At 58.3% G+C, this 23,151-nt stretch overlaps 1 protein-coding gene across 10 annotated transcripts in view; it reads left to right on the forward strand.

Moving 5' to 3' along the window:
• Window positions 1-23,151, forward strand: part of SYT7 (synaptotagmin 7) — a 62,241-nt gene that overhangs the window by 34,400 nt on the left and 4,690 nt on the right. For 5 of the 10 annotated variants that reach the window (XM_082342659.1, XM_082342663.1, XM_082342664.1 and 2 more), the window contains 7 exons: window positions 3,416-3,784; window positions 7,805-7,927; window positions 12,786-12,921; window positions 17,197-17,467; window positions 20,913-21,082; window positions 21,418-21,532; window positions 22,035-22,234. In XM_082342659.1, coding sequence (XP_082198785.1) covers window positions 3,416-3,784; window positions 7,805-7,927; window positions 12,786-12,921; window positions 17,197-17,467; window positions 20,913-21,082; window positions 21,418-21,532; window positions 22,035-22,234 — 1,384 coding nt within the window. Of the gene's footprint in view, window positions 1-3,228; window positions 3,785-7,804; window positions 7,928-12,785; window positions 12,922-17,196; window positions 17,468-20,912; window positions 21,083-21,417; window positions 21,533-22,034; window positions 22,235-23,151 lie in introns of those variants that run through there. The other 5 variants (XM_082342665.1, XM_082342668.1, XM_082342667.1 and 2 more) reach the window with 2 other exon arrangements.

Consider the following 23,151-nt stretch of genomic DNA (forward strand, 5'->3'; position numbering starts at 1 on the left):
TGTGGACAGCAGGACCCCTGGCATGCCCGCTGCTGCCCCCAGAGGTGCCGTCCTCGGCCCCTGGCTCATCCCATCCCTTCACGAGACTCCCATCATCCTTGCCATTGGGCACGACTAACTCAGCCATGCACTGTGCATCTCAGCCTCCGGCTGCTGCCCCATCAGTTTCTTTCTTTGCCAGTGACCAGATCATTCCATTTTCTGCCCCCAGGGCAGCTTCATTTCAGTCCTTGGGTCATCCCATCCTCTTTGATTGGCCGCCCCATCTCAGCCTCCATGGACATCAGGCTGCAGTTGTTAGCCATTGGACCATCCATCCCTGGGGAGCTGGCCCACTCTCAGCCTGTTTTCTGCCACTCATCTGCCACCGGGCTTTCCCTCTTGCAGCCAGCAGATGGCTCTAGACCCAGGGGTTAAGCCATTTCATTTTGACTATCAGGCGACTCCATTGGCTTGTCCCAGTCTTGCTTACACCATGACACCATCTGTTCCACAAGCCAACCCTGAGCAGCCGGGATGTCCCCATTGGCTCATCCTCATCTCGGCCATCCCCATTGGCTGTCCCAGTCTTGGTCAGTGAGCGGTCCCACTCTCAGCTGTTGGGATTGTGTGTTCTTGGAGATTGGGTTGTTGAGCCCTAGCTAACTTCTCTTTTCTGACGAAGGTGGTCTGGACATCAGACAGAAGAGCCGTTTCCTTTTTAATAACTATCTGAGCTGGCCAAACAGTCAGTCCCTCCCTGGGAGCAGCAGACATAGGGTTGGCTCCTGTTCTCAGCAGACAGTATGTTCTCCCCTCCCACCATGGGGCAGCCTTATTCTCATCTTGGCTCTTAGAACCTTCCATTTCCCCACAGCTGAGCCTTCCGGGCTCTAAATCCTTTGAACTATGACCGTTCTCACCCATTGGGATATAGGTTCCATTTTCAGCTTTTAGAACTGCCTCGTTCCCAGCTAATGGAGCAGCCTCTCAATTAGAAGGCCAACAGCCCTGACCCCTTCTTAGCGGTCGGGCTGGTTCTCTTTAGAAAGCCTGTGGTTCCTGCCATTGGGACCACCTAGGGCCACCATGCTGAGACCTCATTTGCTTTGGCCTGAGGGAGCACGAGCGGATTTCTCCCCGACACTGAGCCTCCGGAGAACCCCAGAAGGAAGCCCCACACCCCCTCAGAGAACCAGGCCCTGTGCCCCACCCACGCCAGGTTGCTTTGGCCACAGACTCCAGGCTGGCTGAGGCTTTCGCACCATCCACTGGCTCCAGGCCTGGAGGAACCAATTTTACTTTCCTGTGACTGAGAGGTTGTAAGTTGGACTAATTTGGGATGTGACAGAAAACCAAAATGAGGTCACGCACGGAGGAGGAGGCGGCCGCCCAAGTGCCGTCCACCCCCTTCCTCGGCCTGCCCCCCGGGAGCTGTGGGCCTCCCTGGCCCGCCGGGCCTGCGCCTGCCCCTGGTGGTCGCCCTGATTCCAGGCCTGAGGCAGGCAAGGCTGCTACTCCTTCCGAGACCCCAGCTAAAGCCCTGTTTTGCTCTTCTCTCTTTCTTCCTTCCTTCCTTCTTTCCTTCTTTTCTTTTCTTTCCTTCTTTCTTTCTTTCCTTCTTTCTTTCTTTCCCTTTCTTTCTTTCTGTCTTTCTTTCTTTCTTTCTTTCTTTCTTTCTTTCTTTCTTTCTTTCTTTTTCTCTTTACCATTCTCTGACTTTCTCTCCCTCTTTTGCTCTCACTCTTCTTCTCTCTTTCTCTCTCTCAGCCCACAGGGGCAGCCTAACTGTTGTCCTTTTGATTCCCAGGATAGGCTCAGGGGGTGAGCCAGGCTGAGGTCTGGTTGCAGTGGTGAAAGTGGCTCCAAGGGCCCTGGGGCCTCCCTCGGGCAGCTCGGGGGTACCACGGCTACCCTGTGGCTCTAGACCAGGAGGTGGCAAGCTATCGCTATAGAAGGCCTGATAGGGAAGAGGCTTTGCAAGTCACACAGTCTCTTTTATGACTACTCAACCCCACCCTTGTAGCCCCAAAGCAGCCACAGACAGGATGTAAATTAATGACAATGGCTGTATTCCAGTAAAACTTTATTTACAAAAGCAAGTGGCGGGCCAGATTTGGCCCACAGGCCATAGCTTGCCAACCCCTGCCCTAGGCAACTGGAATGGAAGATGGAGGGAAGGAACAGAAGAAGTGGAGGTTGGGCCCTCTGAAGCTGTGGCCCTGCATGCGCTGAAATCTCTAGCCAGGAGACAAAGCAGACAGGTTGCCCGGGGAGGCCAGGGATCTCTGACTCCTTCTGTGTCCACCTCCTGAGACATTTGCAGCTTCCACTGGCAAGGGAGCATGCTTCCCTGGGCCTGACCTCATTGGTCCCCATGGCAACCCTGTGATGGAGGCAACTCAGGAATTTTTACCCTGTTTTACAGAAGAGGAAACTGAGAGGTGGACTCCCTTTTCCAAAGTCCCACAGTTAAGAAGCGGCAGAGATGGGCTTTGAACCCTGGGTCTCTCTGACCCCAGACCACCTCTGATGAGCCATGTCCTGTCTCCTGTCTGTCCTTGCCCTGTTCCCAGCATGTTTCAGAGATGCTGGTGGCCCATGAGGCAGGTGCCATCTTACAGGTGCACAGAGGACAGGATAATTACCCTGTTCTTTGTCAGAACTGTGGTAAAGTGGCCAGCCAAGTGGTTTCCTGCGTCCCCTCCTCTGACTGGGAGTCATTCCCAAGATCCCGGGAATTGACCCTAAGCCTCAGAAACAAGGAACCCCAGAAGGAGGGCAAAGATCTGCTCCAGAGCCTGAACCCTGAGTCAGCGCCAGCCACAGGGCAGAGGTCCGGGAGCCCGAGGACACGCCCCAGCGTCTGAGGACAAAGCATGAGAATCGTTGGCTTCCGCTGACTCACCACGCATTACTAGGCCAGCTCTGCACTGGCCTGGATTTCCTCGCGTCTCCAAAGGCCAGTAGTACTTAGAACGCAGAGGCAGACTTTCCCGGGGTCCCCCAGTGAGACGGCGGGAGGGGGTGGCCCAGCTCCCTCCACCCCCTCCCAGTCCAACATGACAGGCAGCCGCAGGGCCCTGGGACCTGCCTTCACCACGCAGCCTCCGCAGCTCCCGCGGCCCACCCAGACCAGCTCAGAGGTCGGCTCAGACAGGAGGTATCGGGCACTAGCTGAGCCAGGGCCAGGCCGGGGGGCTGCTGGGTGGGGCCGGCCTGGGGGCCTCAGGGTGGGCGCGGGGCTCCGCGGCCGCCTGGCTGAGGGGGAGGCAGCAACGACGGCAGAGGCGACAACTCCGATGGAGGCCCGGCGAGGTCCGGCAGAGCGCGCCCCATACTGGGGCCTCCTCGTCCTGGCCCTAGGCTTCTTTCTCCTCCACTGTGATCCCTTCACCTGCTTCTCCTTTCTCTCCTCTCCTCCACCCGGCCCAAGTTTCGAGGACTCCACTCTGTCCACGACCACTACCCTTGAGTCTATCCCCAGTTCCACGGGAGAGCCGAAATGCCAGCGACCCTGCACTCTGATGCGGCAGCAGAGCCTGCAGCAGCCGCTGAGCCAGCACCAGCGGGGCCGGCAGACCAGCCAGCCCACCACCAGCCAGAGCCTGGGCCAGCTGCAGGCCCACGTGGCCTCGGTGCCGGGCCCCAACTCTCGGGCCTACGGCCGGGGCCAGGCTCGGCAGGGCTCCTCGGCCGGCTCCAAGTACCGGCCGGCCGGCGGCCGCAGCCGCTCCAACCCAGGCAGCTGGGACCACGTGGTGGGGCAGATTCGAAACCGAGGCTTGGACATGAAATCCTTCCTGTAAGTCCCCCCCTTGAGTGGCCCGGCCACCCCCCTCCCCGACCCAGCCTCTTTCCTCCCTGTCTCCTTGGGAGTGGCTGGCCCAGAACGACTCTTAGCCCTCCATCTCCGAGGCACGGTGCCCAGCAGACTCCGCTGCCCCCTCCCCAGCCTCCTGTGGCTTGCGGCTCGTGCCTAAAGCCCCCCGTGGAAGGACTTGTATCTGAGCCACCCCTCTGAGGACCCCAGCCCCGCTCGGTGCCCCCAGGGCTTGGAGAAGTTCCTCCCTAAAAGTCAGTGGAGACACTAGGGGATGCTGCTGAGATCCCCGCATCTGTCTCTCCCCTTCCCAGCCAGTCCCAGGCTCTCCTGGCCTCCCTCCGCTCCCTGCTCTCCTGTGACCTCTCTCCTCCTCTCCTCCCAAACCTGGCCTCCTTCACTCCATCGGCCAGGCCTCGCCTCCTCCCCTCCAGTTTCCGTCTTCCCTGTAACCCAGCTCTGCTCACCTTCCTGCCGCCACTTCCTCCCTCCCTCCCTCCCTCCCACTTCCCCTGTCCCTGCTGTGGGCCCTGTCCTCTGCCTCTCCGACCTTCTGTAGCCACCTGCCCCCCTCCAGCTCCCTCCCTGGCTCCCGCCATGACCCATTCCCTGAGGACAAACCTCGGATGTTCCCCCCGAAGCTTTAGAAAATGTTTCTGAATCGGAGCCCTCTTTCACGTGTACAGGTCAGAGAAGTAACAAGACACCATCGGTGTCTGGCCTTAGCCATTCCCCTCTGCTGTGTGTGTGTGTCCCCCGACGCCCCCCACCGTGTGCCCCGCTTGCCCCGCCCTCACTGGTAGAACCCTGCCCAGGGTGCCCTCTCCCTAGTGTCCCTCTGGGCATCTACACTCACTCTCAGAGCCCAGGACAGGCCTGGGCTTCAGTCCTTGACATCACCTCCTTCCTCTGGCCTAACGTGACCTTCCTTCCAGGCTCTGGGGATTATTCTCATCACCCAGGTCTTTCCTGGGAGCACTTTTCACGGAGCAGGAGACCAGCACACTAAGCCTGGGAGAGGAGAAAGGGAGGAGGAAGGGGAAGGCCAAGGTCAAGGCCCAGCTCATTGGCAAGATGTGGGGATTCTGAAGGCAAACAAGTCCTCAGAGCATCCTGCCTCTCTGGCTGAGACCCCAGCCCGAAAGGGTGGTCGGGAGTGCTGCCCCTGGAAGGAGCACCGCAATGGAAGACACCCCACCGCGCCAGCTTCCCATACCCATGCAAGTGGCCTATGGCCCTGGCCAGGCAGGACATGCCGCCTGTGACTCTACTTGGCAAAACCGGGCAGCGCATCTGTTGGGGCTTTCCCCCACCCAAGGACCCTTGGGAATCCAGCTGGATGCCTGCATGAGACAAGACGCCCAGCAGAGCCTCCTGGCCTCCAGCTGGCGGTTTGTTCTGGGACGGATGCCGTGGCACCAGCGTGGATTAGGAGAGTGGTGGGAATTGGTTCTGCTGTGGCTTGAACAGAGCTGAGAACCAGCCAGAAGCCTGCAACCCTCTGCTGCTCCTGACTGCAGGCTGCTCTCTGCACAGCCATCCTCCTGCCTTGCATTCTAGCAGCCATCGCATGGGGGCAAGGGCTATGCCTGGGCTCTGGGAAGAAAAGAACCAGCTGCAGGAAAGCCCCACTCTTCCCCGCCTCTCTAGCTGGCGAAGATTTGATGAACATCACTCATGTGCCAGCATCTTTGTCTGCGCTTCTTCTGCCCACCGCCGCTTCCGTGCCCCTCACCTGCTGGCCACCTCCAGAGCTCACCTCATCCCCCTACCTCTTCCACCTGTAGTCCCTCACAGCATGGGTCAGCAAACTTTTTCTGTAAAGGACCAGATTATAAACAGTTTAGGCTCTGAGGGACACATGTGGTCTCAATCACATTTTTTTTTAAACAATCCTTTAAAAATGTACAAACCATTCTTAGCTTGTGGGCTGTACAAAAACAGGCCACCAGCTGTAGTTTGCCAGCCCCTGACCCCTGCCTTACAGTTTAGCTGGCGTGCTTCTGACGCCCTCCTCTTGCCCCAAATGCTGGTGGCCCAGGTAGAGAGTCGGGGTGAGAAGGCTAACCAGGCCCCCCCCCGAGATCCCACCCCCCCCCTTGCAGGGAGAAGGCATTCCTCCTGCTTCGTGGATGTGACTCCTCCCAACACCACTAGCTTCTCCCCCAAATCTCCACCTCTTGCCCTTCATTCTCGCCCCTGTGCCCCGTGATGCCACGGAGAACGACAAATCGGGAACTTATGCAGAGGAGCCGTTTTGTTTTTAGGAAGAGAAAAAGGAGTATCCAAAAAATGCATTAACCAGGGAAAAACATGTTGTTTTCGTCGGGTTTGCCTTCCCCCAGCACAACCAGCTCCCAAGCAGCCAAATGGAATTTTACCAACTCTGAAACAGTACCGGTGGGCAGGGAACAAAGAAAATGAGGATTCGTCCTGAGGGAAGGTGGGGGGAGTTGTTTCCCAAAAGTTAGATGCCACTGCAAGTGTCAGCCTGGAGCAACTGTGCCCAGGACAAAGATGCAAAGACAAAGAAGGCAGCACCTACCTAGCTTCGGACCACACGGCCATCTCCCATTTTCCAAGACCCCCGGACCCCCGCCCCTCCCCTCGGTTGTCATTTCTCACTGGTAGAGTTCCCTTTTTGACAGCCTCTCTGGAAAACAGCCATAGCTAGCGGTTCCTCTCTGAACCTTGCCCTCTTGGATGGTGGTTGAAGTCGTAGACTTCCTAACCCAGGATCTCCCACCCTCCAGACCTTCCATCAGGCTTACCATCTTTCCCTTGGCCCTTCCTGAGACATGCTTTCATGTCTGCCCCATCCAAGAATCCCTCTCCCCTTGTTCAGATGAGAGCTCAACACTGGAGGAGCTTAGCAAAGCACCCAGAAGACACCCACGAACTCAGATGATTTTGAGAGGCAGAGGGTCGCTTTTCACCCCTGGAAAGTGCAGGCAGCCCCGCAGTTGCCCAGCGATTCTCCGAGAGAGCCTCACACTAAAGATGTCTCACCTTGACCTCTGGCCGCACACTGCTGCCCACATGGCGACCCCTTGTCCACCTGGACTGAGCCTCACTCAGAGCAGGATCCCGCCAGCCTCCTCCAGACTGTCCTCACCGCAGACACAGGCTACCTCGAGTCCTGCCGGGACGTCTCCAGACCTTGCCAGCTTCCTGCACTTTCTCTCTCTCCGCCTTTGCCTTTCGATGACTTCTGGACTGCTTCTCTAAGGAGAGGCCCCTGAACTGGCCCAAGAAGCCTCGGTGGTTACTCCCCGGATCTCCAGGAAGGGGGACGCTGGAGAAGGCCCGCGACGGCCAGCACGCCATACGCCGGAAGAGACTCGCATTCTCCTCCAATGGGCCGTGTGTCCAGGGACCTGGGGGAGGGAGCTCCTGAGACCCCCTCCTGGCATCAAGCACACCTGGCTGACCAGAGGACCCAGAGATGTCTTTATGAGGGGCTTAACTGGGTGCAGTGCCCATTGGATCTCCATACCTTCTGAGAACCTCCCGCCTGGGAGCCCAAACCCACGCGCGCGGTCCCCAAGCAAGATGGCAGCACAGCCCTCCCTCTTCTCCCAGGTGCCCAGATGGTCTGAGCGAGTAGCCTCTGGCCTTTGTTCAGCCGGAGGTCAATCAACCTTGGAAAGGGACCGTGTCCCAGGGCCTGGGCTCCACTCCCCCCAGCCTTCCCCGTGTGTTTCCTTGGGACGTCCCAGCCACACGCCACCTCGCAGGCCTCTGCCCAGCCCCTTCCCCGTGGCTAGCTGGGTCTCAGGCCGTGGACACCTCCCCTCTGTCCCCCGCCTCCTGCTGCTCTGCTCTACAACTGTTGACAGTGCTGAAGTTTGGTTTCTCTTCTGCAGGGCCAGTTTCTTACGCTTTTTTCTTCTCTCTCTTTGTCTCTGTCTCTGTCTCTGTCTCTCTCTCCTTCCCCTCCCCGCCCCCGCCCCTGGGGCCTCCTCCTTTCACCCTGGCTGGTGGGCTGCCCACCCCTGGCAGGGAAGGCCGGATGGTGGTGCTATCCTTGGTCTTAGGGCTTTCGGAACAGGATGACTTTGCCAATATCCCTGACCTGCAAAACCCAGGAACCCAGCAGAACCAGAACGCTCAGGGGGACAAGAGGTACGAGCACAGGCGAGGGCCTGCGGCGGCGGCGGCGGCAGAGAAGGAGGCGTGGAGAGGCCACCAGCCTCGACCGCCGGTCGCTGGACGAGGCGGCGGCGCCTTCAGCGGATGCTGGAGCGGGAGGACAGCCCCCTCCCCAGCCGGTGCCCTCACACGTGCCACCCTGGGGGTGTCCCTCAGGTCTGAGGCCCGTGTGGCTGTCCTGGGACCATTCTGGATCAAGCCTGCTCCCCGGGCATGCCTGCCCTCGCCCGGAGCAAGCCAGCCTTTCTGCCCCATCTTCCCGCTTGGCTCCCCTCTGCTGCACCCTCATCTTTCATCTCTGCCCCACCCCGACCCAGAAATCCCAGTTTCTCCGGTGGTTGGTGAGCGGCGGGGATGTTAGGGAAGGGGCGCCAGCCTGTTCTCCCTCATCCCCGCCACCTCAACCTCCCTCTTGCCTGGAGGTCCCGCTGGGGTGATGGTCACACCCCGCACCCCGCTGCAGAGATGTGATACGGCTGCCCTCGGCTGATGGAAGAGGAGCCCCTGGTGGGGAGGGTCTGGGGCCTGGGAGAGGCCTGGTGACCAGAAAGGCAGCCCCTGAGCCCGAGGTACCAGGAGGAGGAAATGGGATAGGGGGTGGGGGGGTGAGAGCAGCCGGCAGGTGCTGGTCAGGCCCTCTGTCACCGGGAGCCCTGCTGCTGGCCCTCAGGAGTAGCCTGTGTGGCCACAGCACAGGCTGAGCCGAGGCCTGGGCATTCAACCATCCGTGGCCCTGGCCATCCGGAATGCAGGGAGGCATCTTCTGATGCCCCCGTTAGAAGCGCTCTCACGGGGAAGGGGACGGGGAAAGGTCAGAGGTCCCAGGGTTCAGGCAGCATCACTAAGGTGGGATGATCCTGCACCTGGTCTGGCCGCTTTTTCCCACCTGGCCTTGGGCTGGGCCAGCCACACACCTGTAGTCGTGGGAGGAGGGCTCATCACCTTGGTCAGGTGTACTTTTCATCAGAAAAGGCCTCCAGGAGAGTGTGGCCCGGCAGCCAGGCTGCCTCCTTGTAGCTCTGCTACCAGAGCCTCGTTCTGCAACCTTGGGCAAGTCACAGCCCTTCTCTGGGCCTCTGCTTCCTCACCTGTCGAATGAAGGATTGGACAGGGTGACCCCCTTCGAGCTCGGACATGCTAAGCCTCTAATGAGGGAGCAGAGCCTCGGACTGCGGCACTTGGCAGAGCCTGTCAGCCAGGTGGAGACCCTGACACTTGCTTATTAAGAGGCCTGAAGGTGCAGGAAGGGACTGTCCCGGGCTGCTGCCAGGGGCCTGTGTGTTAGGGAAGGACAGGCCGAGTTAGCTGACTTGCCTGTCCCTCTGGTGGCTTCTGGAAACCAACTCTCTTATTTTCTTCCCGTCCCGAGTTCACAGTTGCATGTCTATGGTGGACAAAACCAGAAGTCCCCAGAGAGTGGGAGGGGAGAGTGGGACCAGCTCTTTCACTCAGTGGTACAGATGGTGTCACACCCTGAGCCCAAGTCCTGGGGTGCGGGAGGAACGGAGTCTGCCACCTCCAACCCACTGGAGCCACCGGGGTCCTGGCTTCCTGAGCTCAGGGCTCAGAGCTGGGCTGCAGGCGGGCCAGAGGGCCATGGGGAGAGGGCCAGGGGCCATGGGCCAGAGGCTGCAGGAGCAGGGCTGGAGCCCTCTGAAAACCTGCTAAGGACCCCCTTGTCGAGAAAGGTGTGAAGCGTGAGGGAGCAGATGCAGGCTGGAAACGAGATTTCACATCACCCATGTGTTAATTAACTGGCTCCATTTTCACCCACAGCCTATTTTTACCTCCTTGCCACTTAGGTCTCACTCCATATTTTAACACACTCACCCCTTCTGATCATTACATCAGTCGTCCCCTGCCTTCCTGGGAAAGGTGGGTGTGGAGCTGGAGGCCCTGCGCCCACGCCCCAACCCAGCCCGACTTTCCCAGTGGACACAGGCCATTCCCACCCGGTCACGCCCACCCCATCCTGGAAGCTCATTTCTCGTGGCTCTTGGGGGGGTTCCCAGGCGATCGGCCACTGCAAGGGTGCTTCCTGCCCGGCACTCTCCCCATCCCCAAGCTTGGCATTAGCACCACCCACAAGGCGCTTTAGGGCTCCACCCCTCTGGGTTCCTGGCTGCATGAATTTTGGAATGATGGGCTTGGGTCAGCTGTCCCTTCCTCCTCAGCTTCTGCCTCCAGACCCAGGGTCTGCCCTTCGGCCCCAGTGCCCCTTTCTCCACCCAGCTGACCCCTTGGCCGGATGTCACCGGGGTAACGGGTGGGTGGCCCTTGGCTGTTGTTGGGGAGGACATTCTGCCCCCTGAGGTCTATTAGCAGCAGGGTCCTGGGAGACAGGGGGGCCCCGGGAGGAGGAGTGGCCACTCCAGGTCCCAAGCAAGGTGGGGTGCATCTAGCAAGTCGCTGCCCCCCACTCCCAGGGTCCTTGGTGGCCCTGAAGCCCCGCATCCAGGATCCCCCAAGCCCCTGGGCCTCAGCGCCGGGGCCCCAGGAACTTCAGAATGCTGCTGGGCCCAGGAGGGAGGGAAGGAGGCCAAGGCCGCCCCTGGCCCCCACGCCCTGCTGTGCCCATTCCACCTCACCCATGCTGCCCTGCACCTATGCGCACCTCGTGCTCTCAGCCATCCCTCTCACCCTCGCTCCTTGGGATCCGAATGGTTTCCCCCGTGGCCCCACCCCCACCGGAGTCGGGGGCGGGGCAGGGCGGGACCTGGCCACCCCCACGCTGCCCTGGCTCCGAAGCCACCATGTTTCTTCTGTCCCGGTGTGTGTCCCCCGCCTCCTCTCTGCCTGTCCTCTCGGCGGCCTTGCTCCTCCTTGTCCCCTCGTGCACCCTGCAGCCTCTTCACTCGCCTCCGACTAACCTTTCTCGGCCTCTCTCTCTCTCCCTCCCCGTCTCCTCCCTCCCATCTGCTCCTCACAGGGATGTCCCTGGGCCAGTGACGGGCCCTCCGCCTCTCCCTCTGCCTCTGTGCTCCTGTCTCTCTGTCTCTTTCTGTCCTGTGACCTCCGATAGCTTCAGTGGCGCTGACCATCTCTTCCCAGGCTGCTTCGCAGCTGTGCTGGTGCTGTGGTGTGGCCAAAATAACTCCGACTTTCTCATACCTTCAGCAGTCAATCTCGGCTCTCTCCTCCTCTCCCACTCTATTTTTAACCTGACTTTACCTCTCCAGCTATTTCGGTCTCCTCCTCCTCCCTGTGCCTGTCTGTGTGAGCACGTGTCCGCGTGTGTATATGTGCGCGTGCTCTGCTCTGGCCGCACCTCTGGGAGGGCGCCCCGCGCGTCCCGGCTGGGGTGGGGCGTTTCCGTGTCGTCCGGGCCAGGCCAGGCCCTCACAGCAGGTGCGCCGTTCCTCTGATTCTCAGAGTGTCTGTCCCTGAAACCGCTCCCTGCTTTTTTGTTTCAGCGTTTCCCAATTCACACGCGCACCTTGGCGTGCCGGGGCCTCCCTGAATGTGTGTCCTCTCAGGATCTAAGTGTGCACGTCGCTGTATGTCTGTCATCTTGCTGCTCTGGTTGACCTGCCTGCTTGCCCCTGCCATTCTCTCCCTGTTGCCCTGGGTGTCTGTCAGGCTTGTGTGCACGCGCGTGTGTGTGTGTGTGTGTGTGTGTGCGCGCGCGCGCGCCCATACACCCTGCTGTTGGGTCCTGGTGTCTCACCTCCAGGGCCTGGCATATACTGTGCATGTCTGTCTGCCTGTCGTAGTCAACCGTGTGCTGGCGGCTGGTCCATTCCGAGGGCCATGGCTTGTGTCCAGCCTGTGTGTGTCTCTGAGTCTGTGGCTCTGGTACTCTCGAAGCTGTTCTATTGTAGCCCATCCCGAGCCCTGTGCTCCCCATCACCCCGTCTTCCTCGCTGCCTGCCCCCATCTCTCCTCCTCATGGGATGTTCCAGCCTGGTCCCTGGGCAGGCTTTTAATGCCCCCTTCCTGAACCCCAGTTAGACGGAGACTGGGCTCACCACCCAGCCTCTGGGCCAGAGAGCTCAGCTTGCCGGGGGCAGCGTGGAGCCGGGGTGCAGACAGGGTCTGGAGTGGAGCTGTCAGATCTGGGGTTTTTCGGTGGGACCCTGTCTTTCTCTGACCCTGGGCGAGAGCCTTATCAAACGTGTAGTCCTCAGAGTGGGAGAAGGGTCGGGTTTGGGCAAGGGGGGTGTAGATTTGCCCTGTCCAATCGGTGGCTATTTAAATCTAAATTAGTTTAAGTCAAACAAACGTGAAAATTCAGTTCTCAGTCATACTGGCCACATTTCAAATGCTCAATAACCATGGGTGGACATAGGAAGTTCTATTGGACAGAGCTGTGTGGACAGTGGTCCTGAGCTCACCTGGTCAGTCTCGTGTCTAAAGGGCACCTGTGTTCCCGCTGAGCCTGAACAAACAGGTGGGGCCTCCAGGAAACAGGTGCTCTGGGCGTGTTTGCCTAGGGTAATGACGCGGAGAGAGGACACGACGTCTTGGGAGTCTCCCCGCCGGCCTCCCAGGCTGGGGCAAGCAGGGATGGATGGAACCTCTGGAGAGGGAGGATGTTCAGGGACCACCATGCAAGCAGGGGCTGAAGGGTGGGGGATTTTCTGGGGAACAGGAGGAGTGGGAACACTGGCCGAAAAAGCACCTGCCAGGGGAAGTCAAAGCCGGATCACCCTGGGGCAGAGGCGAGGGGGACGGCCCTGCTCCCATGGACAAAAGCGTAGTTCCTGCTGGCCCGCAGGAGGTGGCAGCTACTTGGGTCTCAGAAGGTTCTGCTGCCACCCAGACCCGTGGTGCCCAGCCCAGCCCAGCCCACCTCTAGGTCCATGCTCATTCGGATTCCTCCTACCCCCAGGTTGCCTACCGGAGGGAAGGCAGTGAACACAGCCCCAGTGCCGGGCCAGACGCCCCACGATGAGTCTGACCGCCGGACCGAGCCCCGCTCCTCCGTCTCAGATCTCGTCAACTCCCTCACCAGTGAGATGCTCATGGTGAGAAGGGCAGGAGGCCCGGGGCAGGGGGAGGGGCAGTTGTGGAGATTGGTGACAGCGTGGGGGTCATGCAGGGGAACCAGCATGGTCATCTGTCAAGAGAGACTAAGAATTCCCATCCTCCTCCAGTCTCTGGATTGAGCAGGGGCCCAAGAAACCTGCTATGAGATCCTAGAAGGAAAGGCTAGTGGAGCGAGGACTGGGGGGCGGAAGGTGTCCCCTCTCTTGGAGTGGCATCCCACTGAGTAGCGGTCTCCGGTGGCGCTCCCAGTGGAGCGGGTCTCATCTCCCCATCCCAGGGACCATCCCCAATCCCCATGGCTGGGGGGGCCAGCTGAGGCCCAAAGAGAACAGGAGAGCAGAACTCCTCTGGTCCTAGTCCCTATGAGGGGACAGCTGTGCTGGGGTTCTCCTGTCCACACCCCAGCCTCCCGGGATCCCTGTCTTGTGGATCTGGGGTGTTTTCACCACGGGAGAGGTTGTGGCTTCACATGGCGCCCCCTGGTGGCAGCAGTGAGTCACAGCCATTTGCCTCATCTGTACTTTCCAAAGAGCTCCTGGAGGGACCAAGGCCCCGGGGCGAGTGAGCACACTGTGATTTGGCAGCTGGAGATTTCAGGCGGGAGTCAGTCACAGGCTTGGCAGCCCAGGGTTTCCAGGAAGGCTTGGCGAGGACGTGAGGGTGGGAACCCGGTGCCTGCTAGGTTCCTACTGGGACCTGGGCCCCCCGTCCTCTTCCCCCTTCCCTCCTCCCTGTCTCCCCCCTTCCTCCCAAAGAGAGAGGGAAGGGGGCTCGGTGGGCTCTCAGGCCCTCGCCAGACCTGACATCATTCAATTCAGAGGCCCCTTGCCCACTCCTCTGACACCACAGCCCCCAGCCTCCCCCGGGGCCCCCGGAGCCCCCAGGCCCCACCCTCCTGCCATTCAGGGCTCGGCCGGCTCTAACCATCCATCCGCACTCCTCTTTTCTAGCCCAGCGCCTCTCAACTTGTGATAGGCACACGAATCACTGGGGGATCTTGTTAAAATGCATATTCCCAGTCAGCAAGCCCGCTACGGGCCCCCAAATCTGCGTTTCTCTCGGATGCAGATTTTCCATGTTCCAGATCTGGTCTCCCTTGGGCCCCCCCACCTCTCTCCTTCTCCCTGCCCCCTGGGCCCTCAGTGCCTGGGCCTCCACCACCTCCTCTCTGTCTTCCCCCATCCATGTAGACCAGCCCGGCCATCCTCTCCTCTGGACAGGCCGTCGCCACAGTCCATCCTGCCTCCCTGTGCAGCCTCTTAATTGGCTACAGCTTCCCGGTAGCCAGGTTCCCAGAAGGGGCGGCCCTTTCCCAGCTAGCTTGCCTACCCATTGCTGCCCCCGGGGAGGAGCCAAGAGCCGCAGGCAGAAGGAGGAAGTGCAGGCCCCAGCGCCCTCTCACGTGCTCAGCAGATGCTCAGAGGTGGGCAGGCAGGGTCTAATTGCCTAGCCCTAGGCCAAAGCTGGGTCACTGGCATTAATAGTGATGATGAAGATGAACAGGGCAGAAGTAAACCATGGGCTGATCTCCCTGCCCCAGGCGTGGAGAAACAGGAGTCGGGCACCCGCAGCCTTACAGACAAAGGGACTGAGGGGATGGGGTCAGAGAGGAGGCTGGGCCGCATCCCCATCTGAGTTACTCCTGCCCTGCTTACTTCTGCCAGAGCTGGGGCTCAGGCAGCACCTCCTCCAGCCCTTGGTGGGGGTGGCTAGCCTGGTTGCCATGGAAACAGATCCAGGCCCTGCCCCAGCTGGTTAATTAAGGCTCAGGGCTGTGGTTTGGGAAAGCTGGGGGTGGGCACAGAGCCACTGCCCACTTCTGAGGTGAAGTCCACTGGCCCAGCTTGGGCCTCTCACCCCAGACTACCTTGTTTGGGAATCAAGATCCAAGTGACCAGCCTCAGGTGAGGCTGGGGCCACCTGGGCTCCAGTCACCAGGGTCTCCACCCCAACTTTAGAAGGAATGTGGAGGGGCAAGTGGTCGTGGCAGGGACTGCATGCCCAGGCTCTCAGTCCATTGCCAGCAGTGGCAGGGGCCAGGCCACAGAGCAGGACCACGAAAGTGATGTAGACCCCCCCCCCCTTAACAGTCCCTGGAACCCCGTAACATAGGTCTGTCTCATGGTCCCATTCTACAGATGCAAAAACTGAGGTTAAAAGGGAGTGGGGCTGGTAAGAGGAGAAGGAAGGAATTCCAGGGGAAAACTGGATCTGGGTCGGGAAGCCAGATTCTCAGCGGGCCTGGGTGGAGCTTGCAGGGCTGCCTGGATCCCGCCAAGGGGCAGGGCTTGAGGGACCCGCTTCCACTGTGAGAAGAGCAAGGGAGGCAGCTCAGCCCCCCTTCCACCTCCAGGCAGGACCAGGGGTGTGGCTAGTGAAGCCCCAGATGTGAGTGTGAGAGTGAGGGCAGCTGGAAGGGCACTCATGGTGGCTGGGCGCTGACTTGGGTTCGAACTCCGGGCTCATCTCTTAGTCACAGGCAACTTGAGGCGGTAATCTTTCTGTGCCCCCAACCAAGTTGGAGCACGGTAGGGCCTGCCTCATCAGGATGTTGTAGGGAGTAGAGGAGGGCAAAGCATACAGTACAAGGAGCATGGTAGTTACTAACGTTAGTGTGATTTGCATGCTCCTCGCCTAGGGCAGTTGAGTCCTCACTGGCTTGCAGGAGGAAGTCTCAAAATTTCCTGGGATGTGGGCCCGTTTTGGTGGAAAGAGTGGGCTTTCAAGTCAGAGAGAGTCCATACTGCTGTGCAATCTTGGACGTATGACTTAACCTCTCTGAGCCAGTCTCCTCAGCTAGAGACCGGTGATAACTGCCTCTCCTGGCTGTTGTCAGGATTCAGTAAGAAGAGGTGATGTAAGAGTCTTCCGCCGCGGTTGGTGCACACTATACACATTCTTATCATCTGTATTAGTTAGTATTTCAGAGCCTGGGGTCACCTCTCCAGGATGAAGGGGGAGGGCACAGAGAAGTCTCCTGCAGGGGAAGGATGGAAAGCAAACTGGTACCAGCAGTTTTGTCATAAATATGGTAAAAAAAAAATAAAATAAAATAAAATAAATATGGTACCCTGAGTCCCATCCTGGCTCTTACCCAATCACCTCGGGAGCTTTTTTTTTTATTTTAAATTTTTATTGGAGTATAGTTGATTTACAATGTTGTGTTAGTTTCAGGTGTACAGCAAAGTGAATCAGTTGTACGTATACATATCTCCACTCTTTTTTAGCTTCTTTTCCCATATAGGTCATTACAGAGTACTGAGTAGAGTTCCCTGTGCTAAACGGTAGGTCCTTATTAGTTATCTATTAACCACCAGGTGGCTGGGGGATGGGCAAGATTCTAAAACCTAACCAGGTGTCCCCAACGAGCAACCACAGCTGGAAACACTTGGCTGGGAGACCCTCCCCCCAATTACTTCCTAGTTTTTCAACATCCTCCTGGGAATGGGACACCATGCCACCCCCCACATGTCTGTCGGTTGCTGGGTCGGCTCAAGTGCCACCGCCGGGGGATGAGGACTGAATGCAGGTGTAGCCTCCCTTCCAGTGGTCCTCAGCCTTGGTTTGCAGTACTGTCATCTGAGGCTCCTATTACACAATTCTGCCGCCCAGGTCCACCCCAGCCCCATCAAATGAGGCTCCCCAGGGATGGGGCCTGGGAATCTGTACTTTTAGTGTCCCTGCCTTACACAAACAGACGTTGCTTCTGAAAACTCGCCTCTCTCATTTTGTAAATCACATCATCCTCAGAACCCCAGAGAGTCACTTTCCAAAGAAATATCGTGGTAAACTCTTTTGAGATGAGAACAATCTCCCTCATCTGTTTTGTAGCCCAGGTTTTTGTGTTGGTGTATTTCACAGGGGACTCCGCAGGGCTGTTGGAAGAGTGGAAAGATAGAGGAGGGGGCTGGGGGGGGGGTCCCAGGGTGCACCAGGGGAGGCGAAGCAGACCCGGGGCTCCGAGGAGAGGCTGGGAAGTGGGGTGCACACTGCTCTGGGGTTCAGGGGCTGTCCCGGCTCTGCCCCTCCCTCCCTATGTGACCCTGGTCAAGGCACCTGCCCTCCACCTCAGCATCCTCGCCCAGATCTGAATGTGGGATGTGCCACCACCAGCCCCGCGTGGTGACCAGTGGGAGGAGGCGGCTGGACTGGCCTTGGGCACAGCGAGGCCTCCCAACCCTGCTGGGCTGCAGAGGGGGCTTCAGGGAAGCAGAATCCTCCCCAGCGCTGCCTGCCTCTCCCCCCGTCCCCAGCTCTCCCCAGGCTCTGAGGAGGACGAGGTCCACGAGGGCTGCAGCCGAGAGAACCTGGGCCGGATCCAGTTCAGTGTCGGCTACAACTTCCAGGAGTCCACGCTCACCGTGAAGATCATGAAGGCCCAGGAGCTGCCAGCCAAGGACTTCAGCGGCACCAGCGACCCCTTCGTCAAGATCTACCTGCTGCCAGACAAGAAGCACAAGCTGGAGACCAAGGTGAAGCGGAAGAACCTGAACCCCCACTGGAACGAGACCTTCCTCTTTGAAGGTGAGGCTGTGCTGCCCCTGCCCCCAGAGTCCCCCTCGTCCCCTCCTCCACCCCCCCGCCCAACCCTCCCCCCTCCACGTGACCACATGCACAGACGCACACGTACAGGCGCGCGCACACGCGCGTACCAACACACACAGGCGAGTAACTCGGCCCAGTTAACCTGCTGCGTGCCGTGTCCAGCTGGGATGAGGTTACGGAGCTGAGTGGAGCCAGCATCACAGCCAGAGGCCGAAGAGGAAAGCTGGGCCACTGCCCGGACACAGGACCCATCCTCAGGCATGCAGGAAGGAAGGGAGGCAGCCACAGGATCCAGAGGTGGGGCACCTGCAGTGACCATAGTGTAGTGGGTAAGAGCCCATGGCCCCTTACCATGGCCCAGGCTGCCTGAGTTTGAATCTCAGCTCTGCCACTTACTAGCTGTGTGACCAGGGGCAAGTTCCTGAACCTCTCTGTGCCATGGTTTCCCCATCTAAAATAAAGATACTAGTGAGGGTTAAACAACTCAGTGAATTGTGAAAGCACTTACAGCACCCAGAAAACACTTTATACCAGTTTGTTAAACACACGCCATCGGCTCCCCTTCTCTGACCCCTCCCCCTACTCGGGACAGGCCCCTCCAGATGCACAGGAACAAGAGCTCTGAACCATGCCCCAGGGTCCTAGAGGCAAATATCCTTCCGCTCTCCTGCAGGCCCATCTTTATCTCTTGTCTCTGAGGATTCAAGGTAACCAGGAAACTGGGTGTGTGATCAGGGAGTGATTCCTGTCCCAGGCCCTTTGGGTGCCTGGACCCCACTTAGAGAAACCATTACCCTTTCCTGACAGCCATGTTCAACCAGTGAGAATAAATCCCTACAACACCAACTGCCTGGTGCCCTGGCTCTTCAGAACCTACAGTGTGTGCCCCAGGGAATCAGGAATCTTCCCCATCTGGTGTACCAGCCACTTGATATCCCACCGCTTCAGCTGGCACAGTGACAGCCAGCTCACCCACTAAATAAATCATTGAGGGTGAGCTAGTGAGTGCTTGTTCGTTTCTTCCCTCCTCAGTTCTGCATGGGAACAGGTTTAGAGATGGCACAACCAGTGAGAGGCTTGGCTGTCTGTCTGCAGGTGTATGTAGCCAGCTGGTGGGGTGAAATTTATGGGCAGAGCCCCAATCCACTGATCCCTTCTGCAAACATTTACCCAGCATCAAGTATGGGCTGGGCACTGTCCTGGGTACTTGAGGTACAGAAAAGAATGAGGAACCATTGTGACCCTCAAGGCATTCCTTGGAGGACACAGACGTGTAGATGATTAAGCCATACATTGCATGACAGATGCTGCAAGAACCCAATATAAACTCCCCTTGGTGGCACTGAAAAACATTTCCCAGAAGAGAGGCCATTCACGATGGGTTCTGATGGATGAATAGGAGTTTGCCAGATGGGAGACTGCCTCCTCTGGTGTTGAAGAGAGCTGACTCAGGCTCAGGGACCTCTTGGAGCCTTCAACCTTTCCAGAACACTTGTCCTCATGCATTTTACCTGAATGGATGCCAAAGGTCACCTGGGGAATTCCCTGGCAGTCCAGTGGTTACGACTCCATGCTCTTACTGCCAAGGACCCGGGTTCAATCCCTGGTCAGGGAACTAAGATCCCACAAGCCACGCAGCGTGGCAAAAAAAAAAAAAAAAAAGTCACCTGGACAGGTCCCTGGGGTACTCCGAGGTGAGCAAGACATGGCCCATAACCCCCCTCAATATGAGGAAGAGGCCCTGAAGGAATTCAGAGTCTTGGGGCTGAGGGAACATAGGATTTCCTCTTCCAGTGCACCTGCTCTGGTGAGAGGTAACTCTGTGCTTCTAGCGTCTTTTGCAAAAGGTGCGAGAATCCTCCAGAACCCTTCCTCTCCCTTCATCTTCTCCACCAGTTGAGCTAAGGTAGTAAGTATCCTCTCTTCTTCCTGCTCACACCCTCGTTCAGGATCTCAGCGCCTCAGGCCTCCAGGCTGGCCTGCACCCCCTGCCCCCCGAGGCCAGCCCCTCCTCTGACTAAGCCTCCCAAGGCCGTGACTCCAGCTTCAGACCTCCCCCGGCTCCCTAGTATCTACCATCCCATCCAAGCTCCTTCCCCTGGCTCTCCGCTCTGGCCTCATCTCCTGCTCCAGCCCAGCACACTCCATGCCCTTTCGTGGGCATTTATTCATTTGTTCAATTATTGATTCACTTAACAAATATTTAATCGAGTGCCTACTATGTGCCAGGAACAGTGTTAGATGCTGGGATCCGGTGGTTGAGGACAGAGATGCCTTCCTGGAAATTCTGGCCTAGTGGGAGAGTCAGACTCAAGGAAACATAAATCTCTAGTACAGCCTGTGATAAGTGCTGCGAAAGGAAAGTGCTAGTGTATAAAACAGGGGATCTGACCCCATCTGGGACGTTAGGAAAGAAAGCTGAGACCTGACAGAAGAGGATAGGCCAGGACGGGGCATGGTGGGGCCGGGGCAGGAAAAGCCAGGGTGGCTGGAGCTCAGTCACTGAGTGAAGAGCGGTCACAAGATGAGCAGGGAGAGGACAGCGGGCCAAGTTGTGGAAGGACTTGAAGCCAAGGCAAGGTGCACGGCTTTTATTCTAAGTGCCCTGGGAGCCACTGAAAGGCTTTCAGCAGGAGAGTATCATAATGTGATTTCTATTTTTAAAAGATCACTCTGGCTGCCGTGTTGAAAGGGGGCTGTAGGAGAAAGTACACAAGCGGGGAGGGCTGTTTGGAAACTCTTGCAACTATCTAGGCAAGAGGTGCCGGCGGCTTGGATGGGGAGGTGGCGGTGGAGACAGGGACAGCTGCCGGTCTGATGAGGGAGGACAGAAGGACTGACTGATGCATCGGCAGGAGGAGGAAGGGGAAGCGCGGAGTCCTAGGACAGGCGTCTACTGCTTTTTCTTTGCCTTTTCCATCTCCCTCTGCCCTGAGTCCTCCTGGGGCTTGCTTTCTGCCAGCTGTGGCCATCTCAGGCAGGGCCACTTGCCCAGACTTGTCTCAGGATGATTGGCAGTGGCAGGGCTGCCCAGAGAGCAAGGGGGCCACTGCCCAGTCACCGAGACGGACACGTGATGAATCAGTGAATGAACGGTCCCAGTCTGCTCTTTATTAGCTGTGGGACTTTGGGCAGGTAAGTTAAGCCATCGGAGCCTCGGTCTCCTCATCCGTAAAATGGACAAGATACCATCCACCTCGCAGAATTGTCAAGGGAGACAGATGAGACCATGACAGTCCTTGCTAACATTTCAGGAAGGCCTGAACGTGGGTGTTGCCGGCTGCACCCAGGTGGGGTGGCAGCAGGAAGACACAGGGCCAGCCCTCCCCTTCCTCCCGGGGCCGTCCTGCCGAGGAGCGTTGCCCTGCCCCGGCCCCATGTGGCCACTCTGTCCTGCTCTTCCCCTGTGCTGTCTGTCTCCCAGGTTTCCCCTACGAGAAGGTGGTGCAGAGGGTCCTCTACCTCCAGGTCCTGGACTACGACCGCTTCAGCCGCAATGACCCCATCGGGGAGGTGTCCATCCCCCTCAACAAGGTGGACCTGACCCAGATGCAGACCTTCTGGAAGGATCTGAAGCCATGCAGCGATGGGAGTGTAAGGCCCCACCTGCAGGTCCTGGCTGGGAGGCTGGCAGATCCTGGCCGGGTCCTAGTCCCTTCACAAGCTCAGGGAATTGGGAGGGTTATGGTTGGGGCAGGGCAGGTGGGCAGGCCTGAGGGAGCAGAATTCCCACCCGCAATCTCAGGGGAGGCTGGGCTGTGATAAAGAACCTGGGGAGCAGGGCCCAGACCTGCCGGATGAGGGGAGACCAGGTGTGCATCGGTGACAGGCAGAGGGGGCGGGTAAGCACCCAGGTCCAAGTGGAGGGGTCCTGGGGCGGGGGGGGGGGCCTCCCCTTGTCCCCACAGCCCTCTTGTCCTCCCTCCCAGGGGAGCCGAGGGGAGTTGCTCCTGTCTCTCTGCTACAACCCCTCTGCCAACTCCATCATCGTGAACATCATCAAAGCCCGGAACCTCAAAGCCATGGACATCGGGGGCACGTCAGGTGCTGGCGCTTCTCGCAGCAGAGGGCACACGGGCCAGGGAGGTTCTGGCGCACGGGAGCCTCGCTGCATGTGGACATCAGGGTCCTGGCTGTGGCCCTCACCCTTGTCCCCCGTGCCCCACCTCCAGTCCCAGCTCCTTTACCCTAGAGCCCTGGCGCTGTCTCTGGAGCGCCCTCAGGGTCAGCATCATCTTGGATTCTGTCCTTCCCAGAATCAGGAAGAAAGCGCACACGATGGTGGGGAGACCTGGGTGCTAGTCCCAGCTCCGACACTACTTGCCCGTGACCTCGGGTGAGACCTGGCCTCTCAGTCTTCTCATTCGTGTTCACAGCAGGGCTCTAGGTGATGGCTAAGGGCCCTCGCGGCTTCTCCATCTGCTGATCCCCCAGATCCCCCTCCTCCTTCCTTAGGGCTTTCTCACCCTCTGAGGAAAGCGCCCAGCCCCTCCTGCCCCAGCTTCCCCCCGCTGCTCCTCTGACCCTTCCCCCACCTGTCCCCCAGACCCCTACGTGAAGGTGTGGCTAATGTACAAGGACAAGCGGGTGGAGAAGAAGAAGACGGTGACAATGAAGAGGAACCTGAACCCCATCTTCAACGAGTCCTTTGCCTTCGACATCCCTACGGAGAAGCTGAGGGAGACGACCATCATCATCACCGTCATGGACAAGGACAAGCTCAGCCGCAACGACGTCATTGGCAAGGTAGGGGGGCACCCAGCAAGGGTCTGTCCTCAAAAGAAGCAGCCGGGGTAGTGGGTGAGCACAGGGCTGGACAGCAGGAGAGAGAGGGTCAGTCCCTTCCCCTGTCAGGGCCTCCGTTTCATCTCAAAATGAGAGGATTGGACGAGATTCTCCCTAAGTATCCTACTGTGGGTCCATCAGTTCAGGACAGACCACTGGAAGAGCAGGGAAAGAAGGAGGTGGTAGGAAAAAGTGCCATGGATCCCCAAAAGAGGGTTTTCTGGACAGGACCCTCTGACAGGGTAAGGACATCGGAGCAATGTCACCCAGCATCCCGTCTGCAGAGGGTGAGCTGCGTGAGGCAAGTATTGAGAGCTGTAGTCAGGTTCCAAAGACCTGGCTTTGGTTCCCACCTCATCTGCTGTTCAACAGCTGTATGACCTTGGGCAAGTCACTTGCCTCTGTGAGCTTCAGCGTTCTTATTTGTAAATGGAGCTGCTAATACCAACCCTACAGCACCTCACAGGGTGGCATAAGAATTACCTGAGATACATGGACATTCTCCTTGTAGAAAGTGACCTCTCCTCATCATATATTAACTCCAAATCCATGCCTGGCCTTGAGTTTTTGCAGGATACGGTTCTGTGACATAAACGCATCCACTTTTCTACTTTGAAATGTCTAGTCCTGTGTTTGTTTATGGCTTAGTGTTGAGAGTATGTGCTTGATAGTCATACTACCTGGATCCAGGTGCCAGTTCCACCTCTTAACAGTCATAACCTTTATGAGCCTCATTTCCTCCTCTTGAAATGAGAGTAAGACAATCCTAACCTCACAGTGTGCTGGGAGGATTAAATAACACAGGTGAGATGCTTAGCACAGAACTTGGAACATATATATTAGCTACTATTATAATGAGAGTTATTTTTGAAAACTTC

Source organism: Balaenoptera borealis (assembly GCF_965194805.1).
Source record: "Balaenoptera borealis genome assembly, chromosome: 11".
Lineage (NCBI taxonomy): Eukaryota > Metazoa > Chordata > Mammalia > Artiodactyla > Balaenopteridae > Balaenoptera > Balaenoptera borealis.